General features: G+C 43.8%; 1 protein-coding gene across 1 annotated transcript in view; it reads right to left on the bottom strand.

Moving 5' to 3' along the window:
• The window catches only part of LOC136420989 (titin-like), a 158,647-nt gene that overhangs the window by 96,223 nt on the left and 40,254 nt on the right, over window positions 1-22,170 (bottom strand). The window contains exons 13-26 of the mRNA XM_066408131.1: window positions 22,013-22,163; window positions 21,411-21,547; window positions 20,923-21,055; window positions 18,477-18,611; window positions 17,971-18,108; window positions 17,073-17,239; window positions 16,562-16,661; window positions 15,874-16,037; window positions 15,493-15,595; window positions 10,721-10,818; window positions 10,163-10,331; window positions 7,760-7,798; window positions 2,632-2,652; window positions 2,076-2,120 (exon numbers count right to left, since the gene is read on the bottom strand). Coding sequence (XP_066264228.1) covers window positions 2,076-2,120; window positions 2,632-2,652; window positions 7,760-7,798; window positions 10,163-10,331; window positions 10,721-10,818; window positions 15,493-15,595; window positions 15,874-16,037; window positions 16,562-16,661; window positions 17,073-17,239; window positions 17,971-18,108; window positions 18,477-18,611; window positions 20,923-21,055; window positions 21,411-21,547; window positions 22,013-22,163 — 1,600 coding nt within the window. The remainder of the gene's footprint in view (window positions 1-2,075; window positions 2,121-2,631; window positions 2,653-7,759; window positions 7,799-10,162; window positions 10,332-10,720; window positions 10,819-15,492; window positions 15,596-15,873; window positions 16,038-16,561; window positions 16,662-17,072; window positions 17,240-17,970; window positions 18,109-18,476; window positions 18,612-20,922; window positions 21,056-21,410; window positions 21,548-22,012; window positions 22,164-22,170) is intronic.

Consider the following 22,170-nt stretch of genomic DNA (forward strand, 5'->3'; position numbering starts at 1 on the left):
GACTGGTTTCAACCTGGGCCAGTCAATCTCACCTGCAGCTGGTCACGTGCACAGGTGAAGAAACGTTAGGGGATGGAAGGTTAGTTGAGAAAGCAGCGGCAATGACGTTTCAAATTCAGCGTGACATATGCATGTTTTCTAAAGTCCGAAAGTACGTGTGCAAGGGTAGTCGAAAGGGGAAGAGTTCTTTGGACGCGGCACGGGATATAAACTGAACATCTAGGCATACATGAATTGTCAGGAGCGAAAATAGCACATGTTGTTGGACTATTTTCGTCGTCATAGCAACGTGACGACAGATCACATATGCCTGTAGACCGGGATGTGGATAGCATTACTGGAATTCGGGAATCGTTTACGGGAATTTACCAAGATTGTTGAGCCGTCTTCGTCTCGGCTCTTCTAAAGAAGACAGAAACGGATCGGCAGTGCCCTCCAAGGCTCTCTGACGTCTTTCCTTAGGGTCTTTAAGGGCTCCGGGAATGGGGGCCTCGCGAGAAGAAACCGCGGGGGAAGAGGGTCTTTTGGCTGGTCTCGGGATGGGCTTTAGAATCACGGCTACGATCAAAAGTTAAGAGATACTGGTAAACATTTTTTCAGCCAAATTTTCCACATTTTCTCAATCAAGATTTGGACTGAAGAGGATGATGACTTAAAAATGAATTTCTTGCTAGCATCTATAGAATAGGTTTTCCATTTTGTAATATCGTGCGCTTCAGAACCAGGAAGAACGTTTTGCTTGCATTGAAAGTAGATTGCATATGATATGGAGTGTGCTGGATTTTCCGACCAAATACTACCTTCCATTTCGTGCTTCATTGGCGAAGGCGCTCCGCGTTTTGCAGGTAAAGTCGCTCTTAATGCTGCAGATGTAAGTTGTATAGAAGATGGAGGTTAGAAAGTGTTACATGGAGCGATCTGTGTAACTCAAAGCCATGTTAAAAAGATAGGAAAGATGAATTAGAAGCAGTGTTAACGATGATGAAGTCCTGTTAGTACCTGGCGGACTCGGGTGAACCTCGGGTGTTCCTGCCATTGGACTGGTTTGCGTCTCGACTGTTAGAAGTGAAACGTAGTGGCAGTGGTAAGTTAGTATGGCATAGAGCTAACTGATACGTTGAAGACAGAAAAGAGCCGAGGGAAAAAGTCAGTGTGTTTGACAGCTGAACAGAGCTGTGTGAGTATGCTGTTAGTACCTTCAACACCAGGAGAAGGCGGCTCAGAAATATGAGCCCCGTCCTCAGACGGACTGGTCTGACTGAACCCGTCCATGGCGACAGTGTGAGGGGAGGTCTGTATGGACACCTCTGCCATTTGAACTGTCTCGAAGTGTATTTCTATGGCGAGATGGAAGGGGGGGTGTTACCAAACCGTTGACGCTCAAGTTCAGCGGCAGAAAGCGACAAAGGACGTAAGAGGAAAGGTCTATATCTCACGCAAGACTACGCGGTACCTTCGAAACAGGTTTTCTCGGAGAAAGTCTCCAGAATGGCCCAGTGAAAGTCATTCTCAGTGACAGGTTCACTTTCACTTTCCAAGTAATCTTCCTCAACCAACGGTGAGAAGGCTGGTGATGTAGGAATGTATAAATCATATACTCCTTGTTAAAAGGCCTGGACATTTCTATATTAACTACACTACTGCATATATGTTCGGAAACTATTCAACTGTGGTGCGTTCGTGTCTGTACTGTACATACATATCTTGTTGTAGGCTGTGTAGCAAAATCTTACTGATGAAATAATACGTTAGATCAATCTAAATACATGTCGAGTTATTGTTAGTTTCACATGTAGATTGTTACTGTCATGTCAACCATTCGCTAACACTAACACACTTTCACAATATGTTTCACTCATTCAGTTGTAAACTTCTGTTATAGTACGAACTTTGTCTGTATAAATATAGGGAAAACATTAATAGAGAGGCAAGGGTACAGTCTCTTTCTTAAAGATTCTCTGTTGATTTGAAGTTGCCTTTTTCATAAAGAGTGAAACGTTTGACGGTGAAATACCAAAAAGACTGTTACCTTGCCCTTTGACTGTTAGGTTATGTAGGAAGGGGTTTGTCAGTACCTGCGGGTTTGGCGGCCACCTCTTCCACAGACACCGCCTCGACGGCTGTTCGGACAAATTAGTCAGACACAAGGGGTTAGCAATCATACAGGACTATCCTCTACACATTCTGGCTGGTTACTACATCTAGTAATAGTGGGAAGTTACTGGTACACACAAGAGTAGTTGTTTTGAATTAGAAGGTATCTGTGGTCAATAACTACAACTAGACCCTATGTTACCGTCTACTTGTAGTGAGTTGGGATATTTTAGGAGGATTTGTTACGATTGATACATCTAGTGATGGTATAACAGTATTGAAGGTAATTAATCGAGGGTTTCTAAATACTACATGATGAATACCACATGTTATTCTCTAGTTTTATAAGTTGGAGAAATTCGGATAGTGGTAAGTTTCAATTAGATCCAGTCGTACAGTTAGATTCCAACGTTAAGTCCAAATGTTACTTTTTCGAACTGGGTATGTATATTGTAGCGCCTCATTGTATTAGCATTAATACCATCTCCACAAACCTATTGCTTACGGAACAGTACATGTTACATATTGTGTACATACCTGCAAATTCTTCTGGCAGTTCTGGTGGAGCGAAATATGAAAAAGAGAGGAAGCATTAGTAAGCATTAGTAATAGTTTAGGTCTTCATTTTTCCCGCCGTAAATGTCATCATATGATGCTGGAAGCTCTTCTGGAAAATACACTTCTTCTGACAGTGTCGACAGTTTGTTATGTATAAGTGATGCTATTTATTTTACGCTTAGTGATGAATAGTTTCATTTTGTTACATTGTTTATTATATATATATCACTGGATTACACAATGATTAAGAAAGGAATACAATATTTGAACAGTTGTTGATTGTTTACATCGATGTTAAGACCATCGAAAGATAGCAGTTGAAAAACAGTACGGTGATCAAAATGAGTCTAGATACCAAAGCGTACATAGCAAACAATGCAAAATACATGGCTACAGATTATGGACATTACGAGTATTAAGACAGATTAAGACGAGTATTAAGACAATTACACATGAAATACTGCAGATTTAAACACTAGCTTGTGGTTGTCAAATCATGACGAAAACGATTTCAAAGTCCCGTTGTCAACATAAAACCGGACAATGTCGAATGGGGAATGCCTTTAAATCACGAAGTTTCATTTTCTTTACACCTTGCTTTCTCCGAAACGTAAACGAAAACAGTGTGTTTTTGATAAATCTGCACTATTTTGTTGTACATAAACAGGCGTGCTGTGTATACCTCCGCGTCGGAGAGCGGCTAACTCCTCTGGTGAGAGGCCTAGTCACCGGTTAGGAGTAAAGAAGTGGCGTGAGACATGGTTAAACACGGGCACAGCAAGCCCAGAAAAACTGTCTCTACTCGCGAGGAGAGAGCTAGTTTTCCTACACTTAGCAAAGCACGTAGAGAGAAAGAAAGAAAGAGATGTAGAAAAGTGGAAGAAGAAAAGACAAAGTTTTGTTGAATTATATTATGGTATTATGAAGATGAGCCATGGAATTAATAAGGGTCAGGATCAAATGTATTAATTGTGGGGGTAAAATGTGAAAAAAGGTATAACTATTGTTTGTAAGGTTTCTTGATGGTTAAGATCATGCATATTAGCGTTTTATGAATGTATCATTCTTCAATTTTGTGGGGTTGATGGCTGTTGCGTAGATGGAATGAGAGACACGTATGCTGCTGATGACGTATATCTTACAGTCATGCTACTAACGATGAAGGCAAGCGATTGCGCATGTACTTTCATGGCGTAGCAGAATTACAGCATTGTACAACAGACTAGAATGGATGGAATGGTTCGTTTGTCGGTTTTATGATGCCGTCAATGGTTAGCGTTATGATTTCCTAAAGCAGGTAGATGAAGGGACAAATGAGCACTAAAAGCATGAAGTAATGATTCTGCAAATGTGGGCACGTCTGCGAGCGTCTGAAGCGGATGATGAGAGCAGATGATGATGGTGAAAAATACGTACAAAACTTTGGACAAGAAATGGAGAGAAAAAGATCGCATAAAATCTGAAATACCTCTAGCAGCGAGAGCTGCCATTTGCTCCGGCGTTAGACCTACGTATTGATGGGGCAAATCAATCCGTAAGTTAGGAAACTTTGTGGGGGAGGGGGTATTCTAAATATACCCATGCTGTGATCGAGCAGAGAACCGGAAAAATCTCAAAAGATGCCATGTGAATACAACGAAGTTGAAACCATCTAAAACCAAGTTGCATCCGTTCAAAATAACTGAAGTACGGTATACTTTTACATGCTGCAAGCAGTCAACTGTTCGTTCTCCTCATTGAAATACGACCAGAAATTATACCTTCGCAAAGAGAATTTCTATTCGATTTAGTATCTACAGTACTGCAAGCAACGTTGTAGGAGTTAGATATACATTCAGTATTTGTTTGTTTGTTTGTTTGTTTTTACAGTTGTTTTAGCATGCAGAGAGTCCAGTTATGATTACTGTTACGGTTAATCACCTCTTGCCGCCAGGGCGGCAATGTCGTCAGGACTGAGCCCAGCCCGACGGAGGGCGTCAATCTCCTCGTCCGTGAGTCCTTCGGTTAAAACGTTGAAGAGACGAGAAGAGTGTTGGTTAAAAGAGTCACAGTCATGTCTGAAAACTGTTCAGGAAGCAGGGAGAGGAACGGCCACATGCACGAGGGGTAGGGTCTGTCATTCTGTGAACGCACTAAAGCAGAGCAGAGAAGGTCTTTGAAGCCACAGGGCATAGGGCCTAGGGAGAGTGCCGAGGGGTAAAATCGTTTGAGATCGCCTGCAGGGCGAGGGGGTTTTCTATATCAGAGAAGCGCCCAGAGAAACAGAAGAGCCATAAACGATAGCAAGGAGGAAGGGGACTGGATGTGCTAGGGGATGCACCATGCAATCCTATAGGACGGAAATATTGGCAAGTCCTTTTTTTTCAACGCTGTGCTAATGTTGCAAAAAAACAGCAAAAGTGGAAAAGGGTGCTCTATATATCAAGTTCAAACGACCAGGAAGAAATTGGAAGCCAAGCCATGCCCAAAAAGTCGCTTAACGAAGTCTGCACAGAAAGACAGTCAGGGTTGTGTAAGTGATTAAGACTAGGTACCTAAGGCTCTCAGTCGAGCGAGTTCGTCGTCGGAAAATCCTGTAGATGAGAGAGTACGAACAGACGGTTACGCCACGCTTGTCAGGACTTAAACCGTTTCGCGCCGCGCGGTGAGAAAACATAAGGTTCTCTTCGAGGTTGTCAGAGAAAGCCAGGAAAAGGCTCATCTCTCAACCTTACGTGATCTAAGACAGTACTCCACTGTGTTGGTAACTTTTCCGGTCGGGCACAAAACATGAACTTAGATAATTTTCGAAACGTTTCATGAAAACTGTCGAAAGAGAAAAGTTCCAATTTCTTAATCACAGGGGAGAACAGCCTTATTCACGTATCTACTGTAAGATCATCTTCGATAAGATCATTTTAGACTACTGTAAGATCGTCTTAGACTAAGTCCAGACACCAACGTTATTAAGTATGTGTTCAGTTCTCATAAAACTTCAAAGGGAAGAACAGGAGGTGAGAATGTTACATAGGAAATCATTTGGGGAAGTGTCAGTAAGAGGTTTGTTGATACCGGTTGCTGCTGTCAGTCAAAGAGACGGACAGAAAGATCGAGAATCGGGAAAATTAATAGGAGGAAAATGCAGTCAACAGGGTGGTTGGGTAATATTCTAAGTACGTTAGATTAGTGGGGCTTTGGGAATTGAACGAAATCTTAAAAGTAGTAACTATACTCTGTGTACAGTGTGAGAATACTTTGAGAGGGATATGTTATATAGTTATTCAGGATAATAGTTAAGATTCAGGAAACATTGATAAATTGGGAATATATCATTATGATTGCTGACGTTATCATCTGGAATCTTCAGGTTCAATGGCACTGCGTGCGAAAATACTCTCACTATTTCTACTCACTTTCGTATCTACACTATAGTGTTGCAAGTGACGTTGTAGGAGTTAGGTATACATTAAGTTTGTTCGTTGGTTTGTCTGTTTTAATCGTTATTTAAGCGTGCAGTTACGATTACTGTTACTGTTAATCACCTCTCGGTGAGCCCGCGAGGGCGGCAATGTCGTCAGGACTGAGGCCCTTTCGACGGAGGGCGTCTATCTCCTCATCCGTGAGTCCTTCGATTAAAACGTCGGAAAGACGAGAAGAGTGTTGGTTAAAAAGAGTCACAGTCGTGTCTGAAAATTGTGAAGAAAGCAGGGGTAGTAACGGCCACATGCGCCACTGGGTACAGCCTGCCATTCGCTGGACGGACTAAAGCATGGAAGGTCTTTGTAACCACAGTAAAGGGAAGGGAAGGGCATGAAGCGCAACACATCGGGAGAGATTGCCAGCTGGGATTGGTCTGTATCAGAGAAGTGTCTGGAGAAACACAAGAGCCAGGAACGGAGAATAAAGCAGGGAGAAGGCTGGGTTTGGGAGGGGAAGCACCATGCACTCCTAGACGGGGAAACATTGGCAGCCCACTATTTTCTTATTTGGGGAGGGGGGCGTCAAAACGTCAACGTTGTGATAATCATGCAAAAGACAGCAAATTGTCGAGTTGTTTTCTCTATACCATAAATCCAGCGACCAGAGCGAATATGGAAGCCAAGCAGGGTGTAATGCCATGCCAACAGTTATTAAACAATGATCTTGAGCAGATAGGCAGTCAAGGGGTCAGGGTTGTGATTAAGACTAGGTACCTAAGGCTCTGAGTCGAGCGAGTTCGTCGTCGGAAAAGCCTGTAGGTGAGACTGTAGGGAAGAACGTACGAACAGAGGGTTACGCCACGCATGTCAGGAGTTAAACCGTTTCGCGCCGCGCGAATTAAAAGTTAGGTTCTCTTTCTACAGAAAGATGGGGAATTGAAGGGCTACCAGGAGGGAGTGGGGTCCTTTGGAAGTGTCACTAACAAAGCTGGTTATACCAGTCACTACAGTCGGTCAAAGGATGGGACAGAAATATTGAGGAGGGGATCTGGATACTCCGGGCACATCGTAGGAGAGAAGCGAGGTCAAAGGGGTGGTTGGATTTATTGGGGCTTTAGGGGTTGTTAAAGTGGTTACTATACTCTAGCCTCTACCAGGCTCCAGAGGCGGCTGGAAAGCGTAGAAATTGGCACAAAAGACAGATAGCATGTCAGAGGAGTTGGCCGGCCGAAGAGTACAGTTGGCCACCTGTACTCTTCGGATAGCTACCTCCCCTGGCATGTTATCCGTATATCTGGCCAATTTCTATTCTTTCCAGCAACCTCTTGGGCATGGTAGAGACTTATGTATAATGTGTAAAACTTTGTGGTGGGATATGTTATAGAGTCATACAGGCAATCGGGGAGATCATCCGGTGTTCATCCATAGCAATGGACAAGAAGACAATATTTATCATCCAGGAAACATTAGTAAACTGGGGAAATATCGTTATGAGTGCTGATGTAATCGTCTGGAATCTACAGATGCAATGGGACTAGGAATAGTCTCTGATAAGGGTTTAGCTTTCCAACATTCTCAGCTAGGATTTTGACATCATGGCAAGGAAAAGGGGTGGGGCTAAGAGAAAATCAACCAAGGAATACAGGGACATAGCAGGCGTTAGTAAAGCCGGACGGAGACGAACAGTCAGCACAGGCGGGATGGAATACCTTCGATAACAACTTCAGTTACTGGAGCCGCTTCTTCCACTGGGTTAGAGGGTGTTGAGATCGCACGAAAGGAGAGAAATAGACCAACGTTAGTACAAGTTACGGGAATCAGGGGTTCTTGGAGACATTAGAGTTCAAGAGAGATGTTTCCAGCCAGAGAGAAAGGGGCCAGTTGGATCTGATTAGGCAAGGTGGATCGGATTGAGCCAGTAGGGCCAGGTAGATCGGGGTAGGTCAAGTGGATCGAGGTGGGCCAGTTGGAACTGGGGAGGGCCAGTTGGAACTGGGGAGGGCCAGTTGGAACTGGGGAGGGCCAGTTGGAACTGGGGAGGGCCAGTTGAAACTGGGGAGGGCCAATTGGATCTGGTACAGAGGGAGGACGGGGCAGAAATTACCTTCTCCTCCAACGTCTTCTTTTCTCCCAAACTGCCGACGTTTTTCTGCAGGGTCTTCTAAGCCTAACAAGAAGGGTTCGTCTTCCCCTAGCCAAGCTTCAAGCCTCTTCTTCTTCGAACCATCTATGCTTGTAAGGAAAGGGTCTTCGTCGCCAGAGTAGGCGTGCATACGCCTTTTTCTTGCAGCATCTTGTACTGAGTCTACAAGAAGCACAGCATAGCAAAGCAAAGCGTTAGTACAAGCTCGAGCGGTTGGCATAAGCGTTTGGATGTACCAGCGCTCTATAGGCAGCTTTCTGGATAAGCCTGTCGCTACTATCGCTCTATATGTGCGATGTTGCCTTCACTAATGCCAAGCCTCCAGCGTTGCCATCTGTCTGGAGGCATCGGTCAGGTCCAGCTGCAGCCAGGATTGAAGAGTGCCCACAGCAATGTTGGAGGATTCCGCACACCAGTCGTGTTCGCAGCCGAACTACTTGTAGAAAGCTAGCACGGCATACATAGCGTCTGCATGGCTCTAGTACTTTTTTTGTATCTATAAGCAGCTTTCTCTACATACATGTAGCGTCTGCGTTGCTCTAATGTTTTTTGTGTGTCTACAAGCAGCTTTCTCTGCGGCAAGTTGTGCTTCGAATGCTTTTACGGCGGTAGGGCAAGATGATTGGATGAAGATGAAGAAGGGGGTGACTTTCTCGGGAACCAGAGGGAAGTTCCGGAGATGTATTTGGGGAGGGGGGCGTAGTGAAAACTGGACATCATTGATCTCTACGGCATTCAAAAATGAAGGTTCTAGTAATTTCAAACAGTGGTACTTCCTCACTATTACATTTGATGTTACGTTGTAAAACCTTGGATAGGAGGTAATGGGTCAAGGAAACGGGTAAGATTGTAACTGTGCAGGGGATAACTTCTGGTATTTCTTTTACTTATTCAGGCTCTAATTAAGACCATGGGTATCTCTTACGGTGAGTTAAAGGAGATGGTGGAGTTACATTAGGGCAATGAAAAGGACATTGTGCGAAGTGGAAATGACTTCGCAGCACAACGAACTTATATTCTCGCGCGGACTGTGTAATGATACGCGCTTCCTACAGCGCAATGCTCGCCACAGATCAATGACATAGATTGTTAAACATATAGATGGTTGAAAACAGAAAGATATAGAAAGTGGTATAGAAAGAAGACACAAAATGATGAGAACATTAACTCCACACAAAGAAATATGGAAATGTCATTTAAAGTATTACACAAGAAAGTGCATAAATATGTTAAGAATCAGCTTAAGAGTTAGTATCTTCTATAAGAGCTGATTTTTTTCAAGGTTGGATTAGTATAAAGAGGAGACTAAGACTTGATATATTTGTTACAAAACGTTCAGAATTGAGATACGTTAATTCTTGTAAAGAGTGAATTGATAAGACAAGTTTTAGTAGATGTTTATTTACCTGGTCGGACGGCTCCTGGCACTGGGCGGGAGGAATGTTAAAATAGCGTCAGTTAGAAAGAGCGTTAGAACTCGGAGAAATGTGCAGATAGTTCTGCAGAATGACGGCAACCTTAGCTCTTTCACATCTTTATTTCAGATGTTTAGGCACAGTTAAGTCCTCAAGTTTTAAAGACAATGATTGTCATCATTCTGCGTTAACTACGGCACATTCGAGTATTGCGAACAAGAAATAGTCTTTTTTCTGAGACAGAGTATCGTAAGTATAGATTTAAGTTAAGAATACATAGAAAAAAAGAAAGTTGTAAGTCTGGATTGACGTTACGATTACGTAAGAATATACTAGACGACCGTGAGTTTGGATTGAAGTTTAGAATACATAGGTATAGACAAGTGTAAGTTTGTATTTAAGTTAAGAATACATAAGGATATAGACAATAGTGAGTTCATATTGAAGTTAGGAATACATTGGAATATGATACATCATAAGACTTGATTGGAGTTAATATTAAGACAGCAAAAGAATGTTAGAGCGACTTAGATGTTATCCCTTGAGACACATACCTTTGACGTAGAGTCTTGCAGTAGTCTTCTGATCACCGAAGACGCAGGAATATTCGTCCTCATCGGCGAGTCTTCCGTCCTTGATCTTAAGACGCCTGACCTTCTGCTCAGAGATCATCTCGTACTTGTCTCCGGGGAAGATCTGTTCTTCTCCTCGGAACCACGTGACCTGAGGACACAAGGACATTGCATCATTTTCTGAACCAGGGTGTGGTGTCGGTTTCTTACTGAACATTGAATGTGTCGATTTCTGTTACCTTCAGCTTTCAAAGACAAAGTGATAACTAAAAGAAATTTCTCGACCATTACTTGACCGTAGCTGTGAAACGCATAGCTCAAGAATCACAAACGTCGGTTTAAATCATCATCATTCACTGGTTTCTGCATCTGAGGACAGTCAGAATAGCCAGCCGAAATTTCAAGCTAATCGTGGATACATGCAGCTTATACTCTAAGATACGTCCAGATAGCATCGTAGGAACTGTATTTTTCTTCATTCCGTTACCGTTGCACCTTACATCGTACTATTAAAGTCTTGAGTTCTGACATAATGCTTACCTCACGCTTGGCCAGCGATATCTCGCACTCAAACAGAGCTTCCTCAGCCTCCGTGATCTCCTGGTCTTGAAGGGGTCGCAGGAAGACTTCGGGAGCTCCTGGTAACGTGAAACAAGCCCGGTCAATGTACAGTACATTGCTGTGTAACATTTGTCTTCTGTAGACTTAAGAATAAAGCGTTCTACACTATGCTCAATGAAGCAAGATGAAGCTCGCGTTGATGTTTGCTTGTAACAGCAAAGCAGAGCGGCAGTTTCACAGGTTCTACTTGTGCTGTCCGTTAGAAAGCAGCTAGTCTAGACAAGCCCTCATCTTCTGTGCAAACGATGTGCCGAGATATCTACTGATAAAACACATAACTCTTCTCCATCTTGTTGTATTGTAGAGACTATCTGAGCCTTCAGCAGCCACGAAGAGCCGGGTTGTTTCAAACTGAAGTTCTTGTTCATTGTCGATGTGGAACTAGCTTCCACAACAGACTAGCTTCCACAACAGACTAGCTTCCACAACAGATAGCCTGAAACTTTGAAAGTAACCAGCCAAAGCTTCTCTATTGGCGTTTCTAAGCCCGCATTCAATAGGTTTGATTTAGGTTTCGTTGTTGCTATTCAGGCTGTTTCAAACTGAAGTTCTTGTTCATTGTCGATGTGGAACTAGCGTCCACAACAGATAGCCTGAAAGCACCCAGCCAAAACTTCTCTATTGGCACTTCTTAGCCCGCATTCAGCAAGTTTGATTAAGTATGTTTCGTTGTTATTCAGGTTGTTTCAAACTGAATTTCTTCTTCGTTGTCGATGTGAAACTAGCTTCCACAACAGATAGCCTGAAAGCAACCAGCCAAAGCTTCTCTATTGGCGTTTCTAAGCCCGCATTCAGCAGGTTGGGTTGGTATGCTGGCAAAGCGTGTTTTCCCCCATACCGATGACCAGTAGCCAAGCCTCGGCCTTGTCCTCCCCGGCTATGACTTGATAATCGTCTTCGTCGTCCTCCACGCAGTCCTTGATGATGAGTCGCCGCTTAAAACCGTCCTTTTCGTAGGAATATTTGGGAACTTTGGGAAGTTCCTGCTCGTACTTCAGCCAGGTGACGTCCTCTGATTCGTTGTTGATCTCGCACTCGAAGACGCACTTCGTGTGGAAGGGAACCTCCTGGTTCTCCGGACCAACCAGAAGCTGCGTTTTCTCTACACGTCATCACAGGGAATAACCAATGACGTGTCAGAACCTCGATGAGTAATGAGGCAGCTATAGACCCATTTCAGTATGACGTCACACCTGCTTTAAGCGGTTTTGACTGGGCGAACGAAGGCCCATGCACTTTGAATAGGTACCTGTCGTTGATGACGACACTGATGACGTGTAATGTATCAGGCTTTGAAATGAACATGATAGCAGGAATGACGTCAACCAGAGCGATGTATGAAATAGGTCTAGTTTGCTGATGACTATGACCCTAAACAGATAACAGTCCTTGATGGTATTTCTAAATACGCTTTCATGAAATGAGAAACTGTACTTGTTAAATGGTCAGCTATACTATATGATGAGAACATTTCTTACATATAGTTTTACAATAACTGTGACACATATCATGCATAGAAGACTGGTAGACAGTGATTAAAACATGTATGGCAATGTCTAGCAAGATAACAATGGATCGTGTGCGTCCGTTGGATGTCAGGGTGACTACATATGTATACAACGAGTTGACAGATGGGAGTCGTTGATGTGAAGATGTCACAAATCGACTATGGCGTCGGAAAAGCGATGCGCAACTTTGCAACAAGAAAGGCTGGATGGGTGATAACGCGACCGTGGTATGGAAAACAGTGACAACAAACTATAAAGATGCTGCATGATGGAATGAAAAAAAGGATGACGATGACACACAACAATTGAGCGCCAGTACATCATGCTTCGGCGATGTACTGGTCTTATGACAGGGCTAACAAAGGGATTGGAAAGGAAATGTAGCAAAACCGGATCATAAAATCACCGGTCCTTCATGAGATAAATGCAGGATGCAGCGTGGGGTTGGAATGGCAGATGATGTCTACGTTCTGCTAGCACATGGTTGGGGCAAAGGTGCGAAGGTGAGCGGTTGGTTCTTTAAAGCACTTCTTGAACGAGGTGCAACGAACCACAATTCACCCTGAAGCAGCTGTGGGGTTTGGTACAATGGATGATAAGGATGAAGAGGAGAGGGGAGAAGAGGAGAGGATGGGCGTCTCAGCAAGACGCAATAGGAAAAAAGATGGGAAAAGGTAGCGGCTGTGAGGGTTTAAAGCAGTGGATGATAAAGATGAAGAGAGGAGAGGAGGAGTGTCTCAGCTAGAAGCCATAAGAAAGAAGATGGGGAAAGGGCTGTGTGGGTTCAAGCAATGTAGGATAAGGATGAAGAGATGAGAGGGGAAGCGACTAAGCCAGACGCCATAGGAAGGAAAGTAGGACATCGGTAAAATGAAGAAGCTGTGTGGGTTTAAAGCAATGGGTGATAAAGATGGTGAAGAGGGGAGAAGAGAGAGGAAGAGCGTCTCAGGTCGACGCAATAGGAAAGAAGGGAGGGCATCGGGAAAGGAAAGAAGCTGTGTAGGATAGGGAAGGGATAACCTCTCAGGCTGGCAGTGATGGGAAAGAAATGAAGCAAGTATGTAAGGAAATGAAGAAGCCGTTGGATAGAAAAGCGAGTAAATGTTGTACGTCTTTGCAGTAAGACGTGGAAAGCCGTCTGTCTAGGCTGGATTTCCGTACCACACAGAGAAGTACCAGAACATCTACCGACAGACGGCTTCCTTGGCTTCGCAGCCAGAGAAGGGTGGAGGAATCATGACAGAGGAGAAAGGAACAGAAGCCGTCACATTTCGGGGACATCCCCTCAAAATGTGACATAGAAAAGCAGCAGGACTCGCCACGAGGGCAGACCCTGTAGGAACCTTTGTGTACCAGGTGGGGTTTGCGGAGAGCCTCCACCGGGAGACTCTCCGAGTCCCGCACTAACCTGTGAGCTTCAAATCGGTCACGACTTCCACGCCTTGCGACTTGGCCGTGTAAGCCTGCTTGTCGTCGTCGTCAGTGTCGTGGATAATCAAGGACTGGCGGCGGCCTTCCTTTAAGAAGGAGTACTTGTCGCTCTCGGCGATGGGAGACATCCTCATCCCTTTGTCGGGGATGATGATCGCACCCTCAGGCGTGACAATCGCATCGTCCGGCAGCGGGGGCGAGGCAACCCCGGAAGGCCTCTCCTCGTCCTTAGGCAACTCCTTCGCCAGCGTGGCGCCGGGGATGGCCTGCACGCCCACCTCGTCTATGGCGGAAATTGTCTCCTCGTCCACCGGGTGGAGCATGAACCACTTCACGTCCTCGTCGGCCTCGTGCGGGAACAGCACGTCCACCGTGGCGTCCCCGCCCTTCATGGCCACCTTCTCTTGGAAGGCTGCGGAGTCACACAGGGGGTTATGGAACACTGTTCTGGTGGTATCCTTGACCCATGCAGTGTATCGTACAGGTATAGGCAAAGTGGTTTCCCATGCTGTTGCATAGAATTCCCCATAGAGATCCCCGTTTGTGCTTACACCCTCACAAGGCTGCGGAGTCACACAGGGGGTTATGGAACACTATTCTGGGGCACCTAAGCCATGCCTTTTCCTCTGATCCGTGCATTGGTGAAGGTATTTACCATGCATAGAATTCCCCATAGAGATCCCCATTATCGCTTACACCCTCTTGGAAGGCTGCGGAGTCACACAGGGGTTATGGAACACTGTTCTGAAGATACCTCTGACGTGCCTTTGCCTCTGATTCATGCATAGGTGAAGGTATTTCCCATGCATAAAATTCCCCATAGAGATCCCCATTATCGCTTGGAAGGCTGCGGATTTATATATGACGTTACGGCACACTGTTCTGGGGTAACTCTGATCCGTGCAGAAAATCTAACATATCACACAGGCAAATTAAGTTGTTTCCCATGCTGTTGCATAAAAATCCTCATTTTTGCACAAAGTCACACATGTGGTTATGGGACACTGATCCGGGACACCTTAGACGTACCTTTTCCTGTGATCCGTATATAGTATCATACATGTGTAGGAAAACTGGTTCCTCATGCATCGAATCCCAATAGAGACCTACATTATCGTTCGCATCCTCCTAGAAGGCTGCATATTCACACATGTGGATTTAGGACACTGGGACGCCTATGACGTGCCTTTACCTTTGACCAATGCAGAGTGCCATACAGGTACAGGCAACGTGGTTTTCCATGCGATTGCATAGAATCCTCATAGAGACCAATGTAATTCCTTTACTCTATTGGAATGCTGTGCATGATGTATCTGGGGTACCCGTGGCTTGCCTTTAAGTCCAACCCATGCTAAGGTATATAGGTATAGACGAAGGTGTTAACCATGCTGTTTAATAGAGACCCCCCCCCCGAGACCCCATCCATTCATTCTCAAACTATCTTAACACCACACGGTATAATGTAATAATACCCTTAAAGCTTGGAAGAAGGCAATTTTTACATATTGTATGACGAGCTTTGTGTTGAGAAGATAATCACATCAGCCGTCTGTATTCAATGATGAAGTGCGTGTAGTAGTGTTTACCCTCATATTCAGCCACAAGTAACATTTTGTGTACACACAACCGATCATGAAGCTACCACTATAGGATACAGAGATCTAATTTGTGAAATGCTAGCTTCTAATGATTCTGTAAAGAAAAAGGACAGCGGTATCTCGTGCAGGGAAGATGCTGTGTTCGTGTACTCACTTTTGACCCAGAGATGCGCCTCGGACACGTGCGGCCCTGCCTTTGCCTTGTACAGGGCGGCATCGTCCAGCTGGCAGTCATTGATCTCAAGCTTGTGCTTGGTCTGGTTTTGGCAGAGGAGAGAGGGAAACAGTTCATGTTATTCCTAGATTCAACATATGATCTATTAACTACACAATACGCCTTCAAGTGCTTCCAGAGAGAAAGGAGAATTGCCCAAATGCCCTCTAATAAAAAATATAACATACATGTAAATATAATTATAATACAATTGCATGGAGTGAAGTATGTTTTGAGTCATTTAAGCGTTTTAAAAACAAAAACTTTAGCCCATGTGTCAAACTACAAGCTCTGGAAATGTCGGTATAAGGTGGTGTTTACCTGTTCATCAATCATCCTGAATTTGGGGCTCATGGTGATCTGAGACTCCTCCTTGTACCAGCGCGTCTCCACGTCGGTCACGTCCAGCTCGAACTCGAAGTGAGCCGGCTCGCCCGCCAGGCGGTCCTGGTCAGCGATCGGACTGTCGAAATGGATATCTCGCGCTGGGATAGGAATGGGGTAGAATTAGTCAGTGAAATTACAATAATGGCAAAGTGTGAGGTCTGTATACATAATCGGGTTCTTATTCAGAGAAAATTTGGCAGCTGAAGAGCTGAATTACATGTTCTGTACTTAAAAGTAAAGTTAAAACGAGAAGTAAGACACTATGGCGAGAGACTGGTAAATTGAATCGTTCTTCGCTTAAGAGGTTAAACGCAAAATAAATAATAAATAAATGTATCAGTGATGGAAAAAAAGGTGCCAACTGAAATATTTGCAGGCTTCTGTGGTGAGAAAGTGGTGAATTGTGCTTGACGTAACGATGCCAAGAATAAAAGGTCAACTAAACATCATCAATATTTGTCAGTGACAGGACAGAAGTGTATGCTAATGTGGCAAGAAACTGAGTAATTGTATCGAATTTAAGCCACTATCCTTGTAAAAAAAGATATCACAAAAGCGTTGGATTCCCCCGGAACATGTTATCAATTACTGTAAACAAAATGTGACTGTGGCAAAGTATTACCTTCGACGAAGAGCTTTGCTGTAGTGCTGATCCTCTCGATCTTGAAGCTGTACTCGTCCTCATCCGCACACACCACGTCGTGGAAGTGCAGACGGTGGACCTGCGGACATGGATAAAATACTCAATAAACATTCTTGATGTCTTCTTCTAGACTAGAAGGGTGGCCTCAGAGTCAACTTGTTTTACGACAGTACACAATAACAAACATTAAAAACAACCCAGATACTGGAGCCTTATTCTGAAAAAATTAGACTTATGTTCTCCCATGTTCTAAAAGTCTTCTTTGCTTGAACAGCTTGATAAATTTGGAAACAAAACTACTGTTACTGTCAATAAGCAACAGACTAGGACAATTACTGTCAACAAAAGTTCAAAATATTCAGAATAAAGATTGAGACTTCAGAGAGCAGTTCAATGATTAAGAATGTCCATTTCTGGAGTTTTGTATCGGTTGCATGTCGTCTACGTCTACGCAAAAGAAAATGTGCGTAGATTTCATGATCAAACTCACTTTCCCATCTACTTCAAATCGGTACTTGTCTCCCTGTAAGACCTCCTCCTGGTTGCGGAACCAGTGCGGCTCCTGCCCGGCGGCGGAGATCTCGCACTCGAAGAACACGTTGGGCTGCCACTCCATGCAGCGCACGTCCTCAAGGGGACGCACCAGCTGCAGGGCACCTGGAAAAAAGACAAAAAATTATAAATACTCGTTAACAACATTAGGTCAGGAAAATCAGGATAACAACTTTCGTGCCGCGCATTTGGAACACATTTTCAGGAGCATTTGCTTTCGATTCATCCACAGACAACACTATACAACAGCTATAGACAATTAAAAGATTACCAGGAAACATCTAGCCTTGTTTTGCGTGTTCCTGCGGATTTCTATGGATCAAGGCATTGATACAGTTCCCTTGCTTTGCATTGCTTGGCTTCTATTATATGTGCGTTTGATATCATTGTTCGTTGTGAACAATACTCTCGAAAGCACACATTGTATTACCTCAAAGGAAGAAGTCAAACATCCGAAACTAGCACCATATAGATTGTAGAATGTAGAATGATATTGGATGTAGTCATTAATATCATTTATCATTATTATATGGTTGCTTGTACTTGCAAATTAGCCCTTTGGCATGTTATTTTTAATTATAGACTTTGTATTCTTATTTTTTATTGGAATTGCATCAGTGCAATACACGTGGGACACAGGCAACTACTGCTGATGTCGTGACCCACACATAATGTAGCCGTTTTACACTTGGGTGAAGTGGGGAAAGTCGCGTAAAGTGCCCTTTTCCCAAGGGCACAAGATCGGTGGCATCAGGGGATTCGAACCCGGCACCCTTGGGTTCTGGGCCGAAAACCCTGCCGTTACGCCACACGACCCATCCTAACTGTCAGCGTACCTTCCAGAATGACGAAGAGTTCTGCCCGGCAGCTCTTGTCGGCCACCACGGCGGTGTACTCTCCCTCGTCGTCAGGGGACACGTCATAGATGGTCAGGAAGTAGCTGCAGCCCTTCTGGCTAGTCGAGTATTTCTCACCTGAAGATGGGGAAATGGTGATGCAAATGTATTACAAATGATAAACTTTAGCTACAGGTAATGTTGTAAAGATTCATTTTGAGTATTGTTGGTACTGTCAGCAAAGGTGCAGTCATACATGTGCCAGAGTCACTGAATCAATAAGGTGCAAGGAAAATGACATAAACAGACATGATCTATACCGAAAAAAGCTAAGATGACCATGTCATATGGTTATTACACACATGGTAACAAAAAAATGTTTCCATAGCTTTAATAGCCTTCTAAGGTTCATCTGCAAAGCCACAAACAGTACGATTGAATATTGCAAGGGCAATTGATGTAAGTTTCTATACAGCATCTTTGAAAGAACGCGGAGATTTTCTTACCTTCTTCAAGCTGCTTTTCGTCCCTGAACCAGGTGACGTCAGCATCCTCTGTGTTGAGTTCGCACTCGAAGGTGGCGTTGTGTTTCTCAATAACTTCAATGTTCTCGATGTGTTTGGTGAATTCCATAACTTCCACTGGGGGATGGAAAAGGGAGCAAGTCAGAACTGCTTGTTCCGTTAAATCTAGGAAATATAACCTGCTACGGACGCAAGACAAGTTTACGATATAGTAGACCACTGTAGTTAGCCTTGAAAACAGACGTTAGTGTGGAAATGTTAGCGATAAGTATTGTCAGGACCTGTCGAGGTAGTCTAAATGAGTATGAAACAACTGAAAGAAGAAGAAATGTTCTTTAAGATTTCAAATCTTCCTTCTTTTATTTGTCTTAAAAGTTATAAGTTTGTGTCCTAGAAAATATAAACAAGGACAAAATGTGACAAAAATTCGTTCGCCAGGGATGTACTATTGTTTGATACTTTTTTTCGAAACACCTTAACCATTCTATTCTTAGATTGTCCTTTTCTTACTTTCGACGAACAGCGTTGCCGTGGATACGGGGCCGTCCGGCCCTGCTTGTGCAGTGAACTGAGTGCCCTGTTCTTCCGTTAGCACGTCCACGAGGACCAATGAGGCCACTCGACGCTCCTGTCGGATGTGGTAACGAAGGCCGTGTTCGATTCGCTGGCCTGTGCGCACGCGCGGTGGAGGAAGCAAATCACGTGTTCAGATGGACACAACATGGCGACCACGGCGCTCGAAAGTGAGGTTAGATCCCATGATTCGCGGACCAAATAAGGAAACAAATGGTTGACGTCACCCAAACGGATAAACTTTGTTAAGACGTTGCCACAATATACATGGCTTTAGTCGCATGGCAGCTCGCTTAATGCAGAAATAGGCTTGCAAGAAAATTTCCAACGGTTAACCTCACTTTCGAAAAGGAACACACCAAAGTTTTTGTCTAAGAGTTTGCCATGCATTGAGCATTCGGTGCTACGCTTTCGTCGTAAGTTTTGGGCTTAAATTGTTCCAGCATTTCAGCATATTGAATGTATTGCAGATGAACTAAGGATGCAATATCTTGTATGTAGTGCTGGTTTTGCAAAATTTCCAACGTTATAGTTTGTTTTTTTAATCAACTAGGCTAATTTTCTACATATTCAAAAGAAGCTGTATACATTGTATTACTGCGTCGACTGCTGCCTTTTTCTATAAGCTGTAAGCATCGGTTTTATCTAATGCGGTTGCCGTGCAAAGCGCCAGCAGATATGCATCAGATTCACTGTAAAGCAAAACAGGTTTTGCTTTTGCAAACCCGTAAATATGGCCATGCTTGGCAAAAACGGGCGGAATGACGGTGACGTCATACCATTTTTGTACCAGTGCACCTCCACGTCATCTCGCGTGAGTTCGCAGCAGAACGTGGCTGTTTGGTGCTCCTGCACGTGGACGTCCTCCAGCTCGACCACGAACTCAACTGGGCCTGGGGAAGTAGTAGTATAAGATGTGCCTATGGACTCAACTTTTCACGGAGGACTACAGCCAGCCTCCGTTGGTTAAAGTGGACCACAAAGAACAAGACTACCTCTTCGGTAACATGTGTTTTCGGAGGACTGACGCAAAACGAATTCCATTCTTAGACGTCAGTCCGTAAAGGGTAGAACAGATTCGGGAGGGACTTAACGGGAAAGGTGGGTTTGAAACGACAAGGAACACGCAACGCTGTAGGTCGAAGGTAAGAAAAAGACTTTACAAGATATAGTACTATAAGGAGTGAATACATATATATTTATATAAGAACGGGTCGAATTTACAGGAAACAGGTTGGGTAGGAAAATATTAGGGTGGGACATAATACGGGAAAATGGTTTGATGATAAGACACATATCAGTGCTAGTTTTAGGTCAGTTATAACTGGACTTAATCTTATGTTCTTTTAGTTAGCTGCTGTTTGTGTTAAAGGTACACAGGCCTAAATATAATTTGAAACATGCGGTCTTCACATCCAAAGTTAGGTATACCAGCTATAAGACAACATGAAACTCGTAGAAAGAAGAAAAACAAAGACAATAGATATAAAGACCTGTCAAAAATACTTCACACACTATTTTCTTTTAGTATTGTAACTAGGTGCATGGGGAAGATATGGGGAAAACAAATCGATAGGTGATGAAACTATAGGTGATGAAAGTTTTGTTACACTTTCAATCAAATTACAACTATAAACAAAATACTGAGATATCATAGTTCTGAAGAAGCTAATAATCTGAAGAGGAAAGATATCGGGATATCAAAGACTCCAAAACTATTTGACTTTTTGTTACACTTTCAATCAGATTGCAGTTGTAAACAAAATACTGAGATAATATCGTTCTGAAAAAGCGATGAATCTGAAGCTCGAAAGGGGAAGATGTCGAAACATCAAAGACTCGCTGTGAGTTTTACCTTCTACGGTGAGGCCACCCTCGGACTTCTCGTCGCCGCAGGTGACTGCGTAGATGGCCTCGTCCGACGGCTGGCAGTCGCGCACAACCAACATGCGCTTGTTGCCGTGCTTCACGAACTGGAATTTCTCATCCTGAAGAGATGGAAAGGAACTTGGTGAGTCATTCAAATCCAAAACTCAAGACTTATACCTTTACTGACTAAGTTACTTACTTACACAAGACATGCAACGTAATAATGTGAAAGATTAGCATTTCAAGTTTCCTCTATGCATAAAACCTATGAGCTCTTTGATACCATGCTGATTTTTATCATTATGCTTCTGCAACTAAATGGCTTTTCAAGATTCGTCATTTATATTGAACCACACAAACGTAAAAAAAACATCTAATGCTTTCTTATCCATCAGTCTGACAAAACTTTTACAACGCCTTATCAACAGTGTAGAGCATATGGTATGACGTATACTGTGACGTCAGAGGTCTCACCTGCTCCAGCTGCACGCCCTCCTTGTACCAGGTGACGTCAGCGTCGTCAGGGGTAACCTCGCAGCAGAACGTTCCCGGCTCGCCTTGCGGCACCTCGATGTCACCAATGCCCGACAGGAACCCTGCCTTAAGCATGGCTGAGAGGAGCAGGGAGAAAACTCGTAAGACGTCTGACAAGACATGTAATCTTTCAAACAGTAAATCTTAAGATTGCAGCTCAGTTTCTTACAAGTTGATTAGAACCTTCAGCATTTCTCTTGGCAGGGAGGACGAATTTCGTAGTTAGCTGGTTCATAGCATTGCATTGTGTGTAATATGTCAAATTTGAAGGCCCTGAGACATAGACAAAACACGTCGGAACATTGTATCCATTTTGGAGCCTTGAATTCTGACCTCGCTCGTGAGCATTCAAAACCACGAACCGGCTTATAGGACTAGACAATTTTGAACATATCATCTCTATTTTCCTCTGTGTGTTTGGACAGAGAGAAGATAGGTTAAGAAATGAAATTTAAGAAATTTAAGAAATGATAGCTTAAGAAAATTAAATTTACGATTCTGAGAGTTTAAGAAACGATAGCTTAAGAAAACTGAGTACTCACGATCGACAGTCAGGAAGGCTGAGCCCTTGTACGGTCCGGCGACGACCCCGACCTTGCCGGAGTCCGGAACCAGACCGTCGTTCACGATCAGCGTGTAGGTGTTGTTCTTGCGCTCGAACTGGAACTTCTCGCCCTCGACGCACTTCTCGCCCTGAGGA

Source organism: Branchiostoma lanceolatum, chromosome 15 (genome assembly GCF_035083965.1).
Source record: "Branchiostoma lanceolatum isolate klBraLanc5 chromosome 15, klBraLanc5.hap2, whole genome shotgun sequence".
NCBI lineage: Eukaryota > Metazoa > Chordata > Leptocardii > Amphioxiformes > Branchiostomatidae > Branchiostoma > Branchiostoma lanceolatum.